At 37.5% G+C, this 12,039-nt stretch overlaps 1 protein-coding gene across 15 annotated transcripts in view; it reads right to left on the reverse strand.

Moving 5' to 3' along the window:
- The window catches only part of CCDC18 (coiled-coil domain containing 18), a 146,800-nt gene extending 134,823 nt beyond the window's left edge, over positions 1-11,977 (reverse strand). For 8 of the 15 annotated variants that reach the window (XR_010321460.1, XR_010321459.1, XM_064282247.1 and 5 more), the window contains exons 1-6: positions 11,548-11,590; positions 10,524-10,699; positions 8,994-9,129; positions 8,404-8,578; positions 5,805-5,966; positions 1,875-1,981 (exon numbers count right to left, since the gene is read on the reverse strand). Coding sequence is in view for 13 of the 15 variants with exons in the window: in XM_064282247.1 (XP_064138317.1) it covers positions 1,875-1,981; positions 5,805-5,966; positions 8,404-8,578; positions 8,994-9,127 (578 nt within the window). In the remaining 2 variants the exon portion in view is untranslated. The other 7 variants (XM_064282253.1, XM_064282252.1, XM_064282256.1 and 4 more) reach the window with 7 other exon arrangements.
- Between the last annotated feature and the right edge of the window lie 62 nt (positions 11,978-12,039).

The raw sequence follows: 12,039 nt of genomic DNA on the forward strand, positions 1-12,039 counted from the left end.
ACAAGAAGCATTGTCAAGTAGTTCAGAAACCAGATACGGATGACTGTTATCACCACTACATCCTAAGACTATTCTGACAATTCTACTCAATGCAAAAAGGCAGAAACACAAAGTTGTAAGAAGCGTAAATGTTGGCAAGGAAAAACAAAATATTCTTTATTTCCTGATAGTATCACTATCTACATGGAAAACCCAAGAAAATCAAAATGAAAAGTTATTAGGAACCAAAAACCAAACCCAGTGCCATCAAGCCGATTCCTATTCATAGCAACCCTACAGGACAGAGTAGAACTGCCCCATAGAGTTTCCATGGAGCGTCTGGAGGATTCGAACTGCTGACCTTTTGGTTAGCAGCTGTAGTACTTAACCACTATGCCACCAGGGCTTCCATTATTAGGAAAGAGAGTGACAAATAGTCCAAAAAAATAATTACACAAAAGCCAGTAGCCTTCCTATATACTAGTAATGAACAAAATGGAGAAAATGCACAACAACCAGAAATATCAAGGAATAAACTTAACATATGCATTAAAGTTACAAAACTCTGATGGACATGAAAGACAACCTAAGCATGTATCAGAATAACACTTGTTAGAACACAGATTGCGGGGTCTCATTTCTCATCTTTTCTGATTCAGTAAGTCTGAGATGGGACATGAGAATTTGGATTTCTAACAAGTTTCCAGATGATGCTAGTGCTGCTGGTCCTTTGAGAAACACAAATAGAGTTATACGCTATTTTGTACACATACTTTCCATTTTATTCAAAGCAGAAGATAAATTATAAACTGTCTGGATTCCTTGTATTTTATTTCTTAAACACCTATTAAAGCACTGAGCATATATTGCTACATAGAATCAAGAAAATTAATTAATTAAAATATAATAAAAGCATGAAAATAAGAACCTCATGGTAGATTGTCTTTTTTAGCCCCAGGTAGTGTACGCAACCTGCAGCTAAAAGGAAGTATGACGGACCAAAAAGTGCACTTCGGGTAAGTTAAATTCCCAAGTTCTAAGACACCTACACACTATTAGGCCACTACAGATTTATCAGGTAGGGTAGGGGACAAGATTTATCAAGATACAACAAAAAGCAGAGGTAGGAAATAAAGTTTTAAAAGCTATAAAAAGTATTTATAAAGATAATGTTCTACACCCTAGTTTGGTGAGTAGCGTCTGGGGTCTTGAAAGCTTGCGAGTGGTTGTCTTAGATACCACTACTGATCTCTACTTGTCTAGGGCAAAAGAGAATGAAGGAAACCAAAGACTCAAACTAGAAACTCGTCTACAGGACTAGCAGCCTACACGAACCACTGCCTCTTCTAGCCTGAGAACAGAAAAACCAGATGGAGCCCAGCTACTATTACTGACTGCTCTGACCTGGGATATAATACAAAGTCCTAGTTAAAATGGGAGAAAAACATAGAACAAAATTCAAATTCCTAAAACAAAGCCAGGCCTACTGGACTGACAGAGGCTAGAGGAACCCCCGAGACTACTGCCCTAAGATACCCCTTGAACTTGGAACAGAAGCTATTTCTGGAGGTCACCATTCAGCCAAAAAACAGATTGGCTTATAAAATAAACAATATCACCCATGAGTAAGTGCTCCCTTAAACAACCAACTATATGAGACCAAACAGTCAACATTCACCCAAAAGCAAAGATAAGAAGGCAAGGAGGGGAAGGGAAGCTAGATCAATGGAAAGAGAATAAACAATAGAAATAATGAGAATGTTGACACATTGTGGAAATTGTAACCAATGTCATGGAACAATTTGTACAAAAATTGTTAAATGGAATCTAATCTGCCGTCTAAATTTTCACTTAAAACACAATAAAATGAAATAAGTTATAAAAAGTATACTTACCTCAAAACTTTATCCTGGGCTGAAACTTCTGCTTCCAAATTTATAATCTGTTCTTCTAAGATTGGGACATTGGCTGCCTGTTGTTGAGCAGACTCAAGTATAGAAACCTAAAACATAAAAACAATTTTAAAACACTTACTTTCAGAAAATATGTTAATCTATTTGGTCCTTAGTTTCTTTTACTGTCAGATGAGAAGGTTAAATAGGACCGCCCAATCACTGGTCAAGTATAAAGCTCACCCTAGCTATTCTTTTGACAAACAAGCATTTACATGGGCATGTCATCACCATAAGTTAAGTCTTAGCATCTAAGCCCCTGCCATTACCCCTAATTTAATATCCAGGATAACTGGTTAGCTATTTCTGAAAAAAAATCTCTGCTGCAATCTAGGAAGATAAATTTCCCGTGAAGGATCAAATGTAAAATATCAAACTACTAAAAAACAGAAGAAAATACCTTTTGACTCTTTTTATGATTAAAAACCTAATCTTAGGATACATGCTTACTAGAGAAAACCAAGAAAATACAGGAAAACATAGCAGTCCCACAACCTGGGAGATGATGAGAATACAACTATTTAGCACAGCGGGAATCCATAACCTAAACGGTGCTGAAGAAACTATCAATAAGAGCACTAATTATCCCTGATGACGCTTAGAACTTGGAGGCACAAGATACAGCACAGGGCAGCGGTGAGGTCCAAGATGGAAAACCAGGGATATAGTTCAAAGTCTCTGTAGATCTGGTCAACATTCATTTTTCTACTCTCAAAACACCAGCAGCAAGGTGCCAACACTCATTTTTCTACTCCCAAAACACCAGCAGCCAGGTGCCTGCCTAGCAGGGAAAATTCCAAGCCTCTCCCATCTAATTTCTCCATTTATTATCTGAAGAAATTAGGAAAGTCTTGAGACTCTGCGACACTAGGTAGAATGATGGGTAAGGATGAAGTGGAGCTATAAACAGGGGCATTAATAAAAAACAGTGAGACCTCAGGTTCCTGCTCCATTTCATTCAGGGCTATCCCATAGGTGGGAAGTCAAAGGATTCTTTGCTGGAGAAACTCAACAGTTGCAAATAAAAAACTGTCATGTAATGATACTAGTTGGGAATGGGGGTAGCATCTCCCTACAAAAAAGCCACCTCCCCAACTATCACCCAAAAATGAAGTATACCTGACAACAAATTTCACCACTGCACACAGTGCCTCCAAACAGCGTTTAAGTAACTTTCCCTTAAAATATAAATAGCCAGTCTACTAACACCTAAAGAAAGCTTCTAACAGGAAAGTCAGAGCCCAAAACAAAGAAAAAGTAACTGCAGCAAGCAAGGCAAACATACACACACAAAAAAAATCATTAAATCTTCAGAGATAAGAAAAGATACTGCACATGGATGGCATTAAATATGAAGCAAAGAACAATTAGCAAACAAGAAAAAGCTCTCTAAAACAAACAAAGAGAGCAAGAGGGAGACAGCCAAAATAAAAGATTCAACAGAAGTGTTGAAGATAATGTTGAGGAAATTTCCTAGAAAGTATAACCAAAAGACAAGCAGACAGAAAATACCAGAGAAAAATTAAAAGACTTGGAGGACTAATCCAAGTGGTCCAACCTTCGCTAATAGGAAAGATAAAAGAAAATTATATCAAAAAAGAAAAATCTCCAGGACCAAAGGACATAACTTTCCAGCCTCAAAGGGCCCTCGTGTGTCCAGCACAATGAATAAGAAACATCACTGTGAAATTTTAAAACACCAGGGAAAGAGGGAAGATCCTAAAAGCTACCATGAAGAGAAAAAACGAGAACAGATTACATGCTAAGGAAAGTATTCACAATGGCATCAGACTCTTCAGAGCACCACTGGAGGCTAGACAAGCGAGCTATGCCCTAAAATGTCTGTGATAAAATAATTTTCAACCTTGAATTCAATCAAGTGTGGGGAGAAATTAAGATATTTTTAGGCAGGCAAGGAAGCTACTGGGAGGTATGCTCCAATTAAAGAAAGAGAAAACCAAGAAAGGAGACATGGGATCCAGGAAACAGATCCAACTTAGAAGATGATCAAAGAGAAGTCCCAGGATGGTAGGTGGACTGCAGGTCCACAGGCAATAAGCTCAAAAAGAACAAGAGGCCAGGCTCCAGATGTGCAACTACAAACATTGCCAAAACATAAATTTTGAATATACTGATTAATAGGGAATTTCAGCGAAAGACTTCCAGTAGTGGCACACATGAAACACCAAAAGGTCAGACAGGAAGTAAAATACAAATATCTGGGTCTAAAGTGATCAAAATGTTAATTATTAATTAGACTCTCTTTCCATCTCTTTTAACTTGAAATAATTACTCATCTATGACTTTAAAAAGACAGATCATCCATAGTTGATGAGGAATTCTAAAAAGCAAACAAATACACTGAAAAGTTAAATCTCATGAGAAATCCAGAAAAACAAAATAATAATTTCCCTCAAATAATAAAAAATACAGAGAATACTGACTGTAGATACAAAACCAAAACCAAACCCGTTGCTGTCGAGTCAATTCCGACTCATAGCTACCCTATAGGACAAAATAGAACTGTCCTACAGTTTCCAAGGAGCACCTGGCGGATTCAAACTCCTGACCTTTTGGTTAACAGCCGTAGCACTTAACCACTATGTCACCAGGGTTTCCGACTATAGACAAAGTGCAGTAAATACTGAAAAACATTCTTTCCCTGTGCTTTGGTCATTCCGCCTCTGGAAATCTATCCTAGATAATCCCAAACACCAAAAATGTTTTATGTTCATTGCTGTATTTTCTCTTCCTCAGTCTAAAATTATCTCCAATAGCACTTTGTTTTGTATGAAAATCAGGAAAGGAAAGGAAAGCTCTCTGGTAATTCTAATTAAAACAATGTATCTATAAAAGTAGAGTGAAAGGCCCACTCGAACCTCCAGTCTCTCTCAAAATTATCAACAAGAATGTGGAGAATACGTATTCTATCTTTACACAAGTCACATGTATGTTTACATACATACAACCTCATAAACAAAGACACACGTACTTTTTATAAAAAGCAAAACTAAGAGATTATATAAATGTATATACTTCTGTAACATTTTTCTATCACTATATGTATTAGGTAACAGTTTTTGAGTGCTATGTGCAGACTCTGTTCTAAGTGCCTTTACATATATTACATCACTTACACTCATGGTAGTTGCATAAAGGTGAAACAAGTTTGCATCTTAGTATCAGTATATTTACCTCATTTAAAATAGATTTACAGCAATTCATTGTATGGATATAACATAATTTACTTTACCATTTTTTTTTATATGACTGGACATTTTGGTTTTTTGTTTTAACATACACAGCAAAATATAGGAAACTACTTAAATACAGGAATTATTAACTAAATTATAATTGCACATAAGGGAATGTTATGCTACCATAAAAGTAATTAGAAAAAGCTATGTAACCACATCAGAAAATGTAAAGTTAAAAACATAGGAAAAACCAAAAGTATTCAAACAGTCTGAATTTAACTATGTAATAAATCAATAATGATGGTTTCTCAATGGTAGAAACTGAGCAATTTTCTTTCTCCATCTTTTTCTATTTTTTTAAAAGTTCAACAATAAAAACGTACTATTTTAAAAAAGAAGCTACACTTCCTCTGCATAATAAAACTGCACGAAGAGAGAATTCTAAAACTTTCTCAAAAGCTCTGATTTATCCAGATGTCAAGACTATCCAAGCTCCCCTAAATCACTTCCGGATATAAAATTTACATAAAATTCTGATTCCATGTGTTGATACTATGTTATCATAATAAAACTACTACATATAATACATTAAAATACAAGGAATATTTTTCCAAATATAAATCTTAAAATGATTACAATTATTTTGTTGACATAGTCATCACATCAAGATACATACTTTTGCTTTTGACTGTGTTAATTCAAAGTGGATGGATTCTATTTTAGTCATTAAAGAATGATTCTGTGAGACCAAACAAGCATTCTGTTGCCTAAGTTTATTAAGTTTCTCTCGAAGGCTTTTGATTTCCTGGTCCATAGGGGTAGAAAATGCAAAAGACACCTGAAAATGAAAAAGAGCAATCTATTTTGGATTATTTAAGCACTGCATATAATTAACAAAAAATGACCAAGCAGCCCAGAAAAAGAAGAGTTAAAATGTTTAATGAGGGTTGGCAGGGATGTAAGGCAGTCAGTACCCTCTGGTGGTAAACAGTGGCATGCTCTGAAAGATGACTTGGTATTACCCTGTAAACTCAAACATGCTAAGACTCAACAATATCACTCCTGGGTATAAATCCGCTAGACATTTTTATACTTTTGCACTTAAAAGATATACCCATAACTACATGGTCCATTGTTGTTGTTAGCTGCTGTTAAGTCAGCCTCTAATACATGACAACACCACATTACAGAGTAGAACTGCTCCACTGGATTTTCTTGGCTGTAATTTTTATGGAAGCACTTTGCCAGGCCTTTCTTATTTCCATTTATTGTCTCTTATGGACACTGGCATAAAACTCAGTAAATGGAAATAACCCAAATGTTTACCAACAATAAAATGGATGATAAATTATACTTTAAGCTGTACATATGTATTTTACTATACTCTTTCATATATGTATTTTTGCTATTTTAATGAGCATTGTGACCTTTAAAACATTTCTTTACATTAATTTTATTATCTTGAATAGTATATTTATGCAATTGAAAAGTCAAAACTGCATAAACGTACACACATTAAGTCTCATTCCCATTCTTACTAGGTAGATAACCTTTTATTATTTTCTTCTTTAATCTTCCAGTGTTTGCACATGCATAGATAAGCAATTCTAAATAAATCCCCCTGCCTCCTTGTAAAAATTTAGAATAATATACATCATTCTGTATCTCACATGTTATCCTTGAACAGTATGTCCTAGCAATCTCTCCAACATCAATACATTGAGAAACTCCTTTTTCTTCCCCTCCTTAGGTGAGTAGTTTCCATCGCATGGATCAAACAGTTTATTCAACCAATTCCATTACTGGACACTTGAGCTATTCCTATATTTCTTATCTTTTATTACAAACAATGTCTCATTTTGTACTTGTATGGGTGTGCCTGTAAGACAGATTTCCGGAAGTGGGGTTTCCAAGTCAAGGGTATACACAACCATGATTTTGGTAAACATTGTCGAATGCTTCTCTGCAAGGGTTGTATCATTTTGCACTCCCACAAGCAATTCTGTTCCCAGCAACCTCATCAACAAAGTGTCAGACTTCTGGATGTTTAACAATCTGATTTGTAAGATATAGTGTCTAAGTACAGCTTCATTCTAAGTTTCTCTTACTATGAATGAAATTCATTACCTTTTCATTTGTTTATTATTTCTTTTTCTATTCACATCTTTTGCCTATTTTTCTACTGGACTGTTACTGTCTTTCTTCTCACTTTAGGAGCACTTTATATACTAGGGACACCAGCCCTTTCTTTAATAGGCATTACCAATATTTTTTACTCTCCAATTTGTCATTTGTGTTTTGATTTTGCTTATGGTAAAACGCAACAATTTCAACTAAGGCATATATACAAGAATGATAAGCAGTTTGAATGACAATAGAGATCAAATTTCCCAGAATTACATATGCTTTGTACACATGGAATTCGAATTCAGTTTTTAAAATACAGGCACAAATAGGCTCGTTAAGCAGGTTCTTTATAAAAAGAAAATCTACCAATAGCTGACTTTCTGAAGTGGGAACAGCAAACTTTTATTTAAAAAGATTATAATGTGTATGTGTGTTGTGGTGGATGATAAAGAACAGAAAGAAGAGTGGAAAGGGAGATAAAACAGTTGGGAAAGGAAGAAGGATTAAATACATGGAGATAGATAACAGGGTTGAATAAGAAACAAAGACTGGTAGACACAGGGCAAGAGTTCTAGACCAGGAGAAGATGTCTAACATCACCCACAAAACTTAGGGATAACAAAAGGAGAAGCAAGTCATGCTATCACATAGCACCTGATTCAGACTTACACCACCCAGCACCCAGGGCGGTCGAGTCGATTCTGACTGATAGCGACCCTATAGGACAGAGTAGAACTGCCCCAAAGAGTTTCCAAGGAGCACCTGGCAGATTCGAACTGCCGACTCTTTGGTTAGCAGCCGTAGCACTTAACCACTACGCCACCAGGGCTTCTGATTCAGACTTAAGGGTGAGTATATGTTAACCACTTAATAAACAACTGATTACCAATCATGTATAGAATACAGTGCTAAAATGAAGGGGATTATAATTGGCTTGAGAAAACAAAGTCATTTATTGCAAAAAGGTAACAAATATAGAAGTTTAAAAATACAGTAATACACCAAGATAACTCCTTTCTTGTTAGAAAGTAACAAAAATTATATTTAAATTCAACAAGTCTTTAGCACCACAGTAAAAGACTATGGAAAACACAAATAGGGTATCTGAAGAAAAAACACTTTCAGTAGACAGGTCTAAAAACAATAACCTTATCTCTTGGCTTTTGATGAGAATCGGTATTGCCACCAGACAGTTTACAAACTTTTTTATAAGGTGAGTAATTCAATAGTCCAGGGTGGCGAGGCTGAGCAAGATCTTCCAAAACGAGCCTTTCAAACCTTGAGGGATTACAGGCATAATCGGAATTTTCACTTGTACTAACACTAGGGGAAAAAAAAAAAAAATTTAGTTCTTAGATTAAGGATTCACTACAAATTTTTATATAGTAACACAGTAAAAAGAAAAACATCTGAAATGCTGGAGCCAATTAGATTCTCAGTTATGAACTTAATGCTCCCACTAAATTTTTTAAAAAACCATAAATAATTTTAAACTAACAATCTTTGCATTTCCAGAACCTCTAACTAGGATTACTTATGACTTTTTTAAAAAGTCATGATAATTTAAGATATACTATGCTCAAAACATTTTTTTTTCCTAAACTGAGTCGTTTAATGTTATTGAAAAGTATCTGTATTTTAGAGATGTATTAGAAACATAAGATGTAATACAAAAATTCATACATTTACATTGATAAATTAAAGTCTGAGAATCCTGTATGTGATTTTACTTACTTACCTGGACAGCTCTTCCCCTAAATTCTGCAAACTCCATTCTGTTATCTTCAGTTCATGTCTTATAGAAGCAACATTTGCAAGCAAACTTTCTTCTTCATTGTCTTTATTATAGTAGTCTGATGAATTAGATTCCATTTCTTAAAAAAAGAAATGGATTTCTTTTACCTTGCCTGAGAGATTCTGTGGTGCCATTCAAAACAGTCTCACACTAACAGAATTTAACTCATTATTTTTCTTTTTAAAAATTTTTAAGTGTTGTGAAATCTTTCATGGTGGTTTAAAACAAACAAACAAAAACCAATAACAGTGACTTTCTCTGCAGCACACAGCCATAATGCAAAGTTCTAGATACAAATTCAATGGATCAAGTTTTTATTATTTTAGCCAGGTTGTAATCATTTCAGTTCCCCTGATAGGGTCACTATGAGTCGGAATCGACTCAACGGCACTGGGGTTTTTTGTTTTTTTTTTTTTTTTTACTAGGCACATTTAATCTTACCTACATACTGTTGCTGTTGTTAGGTGCTGCTGAGTTGATTTTCAGCTCACAGTGACCCCATGAGAGCTGTCCCATAGAGTTTTCTAAACTGTAATCTTTACAGCAGATTGCCAAGTCTTTCTCCTTAGGAGATGCCAGGTGGGTTCAAATCGCCAACCTTTCTGAATAGCAGCCGAATGTTTAACCTCTGTGCTACCAGGGCTTCTTACTTACTAAGCACAATTAACTGTGTAAACTATTTTCATTCCATTTTACAGATGAAGAAACTAAAAATCAGATAAGTTAAATAACTTGCTCAAGGTTACACAAATGGTGGAATCAGGATGTGAACCCAGGTTTCAGGATGCAAAGGCCTTTTCGTTATGTCACATTGTAATTTCCCAAAATACTATATACCAGTTTCAACACAAGGTGTCTGAACTTTCATAATCAAGTTGCAAACTCTGACATTTGATAAAATGGTATCATTACAGTCATTCATATTTTCTCAGAGGGAATTTATTGTTGCAACCGTTATAAAATAGTTATAAAATTTTAAAAACATTCACATATTGCAATCACAGAGCTCAAAACAATCTTTGGTAGGTCAACTCACAGAAATGTACAAAGAAAAGCTCTTGCTTCTTCAACTGATGAGTATCTCCAGAGTTGTGAAACTCTATTAAATATCATTTGGCACATAAAAAAATAAAATAAAGGACCAAATTTTATTATTGTAATTAATAACTAAGGCTTTATAATCCTTACTACTCCTGTAGATCTTTCTGTATAATCTTAAAATTACATTCCTCCTTCAGATCTCATTTACCTTTGTCATTGTAGCATCTTTCATTGCCCTTCTTAGAACTGTGACTACATCTCAAGCTCCAAAAGGTTAGGAGTCCTTGGTATTGTGTCCAGGACCATAATGCACTGAGAAGCAGCTCAGTATTTGCTGAATGAATAAATCACTACAAAACTGTCCTTCTTGATAAATGTATTCCCCGCTCAGAATTTCTGAGATGTGTGAGGAAGGGTGGAAAGAAAACTCACCTTCTTCAAAGAAACTGTGGCAGGAAATTAAATGAGATGCTATACTAATCTTAATAGGCAAACTGGTTCTATCCTCTTTCCCCTTTGCTTCCACAAATTTGCTTCTGCTTTTTAAGAAGACTCCTAGACAAAAATGAATCAGGTCCCCATCCTCCTTTTCAACATCACCTAGCTCCCTGTAGGATGGTGAAGGAAAAAGGGTAAAGACAATTTGGACAAATTCTAAAATGCAGTTCGTTATTATTCTTTCCATCTAAATCAGACCTTATTTCCAACCTCTCGCGTGTATTTTAGTGAAAAAATTTCTCTAACTCTTCTGAAGTGGCAATTAGTACTCTTGGTCTTCAAATATTTCCATTTTCCTAGAGGAGCATTTACTGTAAACATTACTCCCCCATTCAATTTAGAGTAGTTACAGAAACCTATCTGGATTGCAGTATATACGTGGAAAGGCACATTGTCCTATGTACCGGCACTGTCACTTTCTAGCTCTAAGAACAATGTCTTTGTAGGTGTATACACACAAATATCTCATCACACCGAAGGACAAGTGTTATCTTCCCACCCTACCCCCGCATTTAACACAATAGGCTGTCGTATTTTGTAAAGAAGTCATAGCTTTAGATAACATTGTTCTGTCTCAAGAACGCTCAATTTGACAGAGTTGATCCCACGACCATCTGCAGGAAACCGGCGGAAAAAAGGACCTTCTCCTCTCCCACTTTCCGCAGCTAAAATACAGCGTGGAAGAGCGGCGTGCTCAGCGTGGGCCAGGCGAAGGGCGCAAGGCGGTCCCTGCCCAAGGCTGCCGGGAGGAAAAGGAATAAAACTCCCCCAGGTAGGGCGGTTTATACCAGCCAAGGCTCAGTCCCTCACCACCTAAGTCATAGTTGAAGAAAGAGACCCCCCGACGACGGCGCCCTGCACCCTCCCGTCTGCGCTCGGAAGGCTCGGACCCTCTCCCGGCCCCGGGCGTGGAAGCATCAAACACAAGACGCGGAGAACCAGCGAATCCCCGCCGCACCGAATTCGAACCGCCGCGGGAGCCGTTGGGGACGCGTCTCCCCGGCCGCAGCCCCGCCCACCCCGCCGGCTGGCGTAAAGCAACCCGTAGGCGCAAGGCCTGTCGGGGATCGTGGTCGGCGAGCGCGGCGGAGCCCGATCGCCGCGCTCGCCAGGAACTACATTTCCCACCATCGCCTCCACGACGCCCATTGGTGTGGAGAAGCCATGGGAACCTGCGGCCGACCGGGTGTGAGGCGGGTGGCGCTCACGCCGGGCCAGAAGGGGCAGAGACCGAGAAGGGTGCGGAAAGGGACTGCTGGCCCCGCCCTCAGTCCCTACCCTTTGAAGCACGGCGTTTCCCCCTCTGAGGGAGCCTTTGCTGCCGCCGCCACCACCTGGAGTTTCTCCACGCTCCAGGTTTGTCTGCGAGCCACGAGAAATCCAGGGAGAAAAAGCGGGGCGCAGGCCCCCTTAAGCTACGTCTTCCACGCCTTTCCAGCCCGAGATCGCC

This window comes from Loxodonta africana, chromosome 3, assembly GCF_030014295.1.
Source record: "Loxodonta africana isolate mLoxAfr1 chromosome 3, mLoxAfr1.hap2, whole genome shotgun sequence".
In the NCBI taxonomy this organism is placed as follows: Eukaryota; Metazoa; Chordata; class Mammalia; order Proboscidea; family Elephantidae; genus Loxodonta; species Loxodonta africana.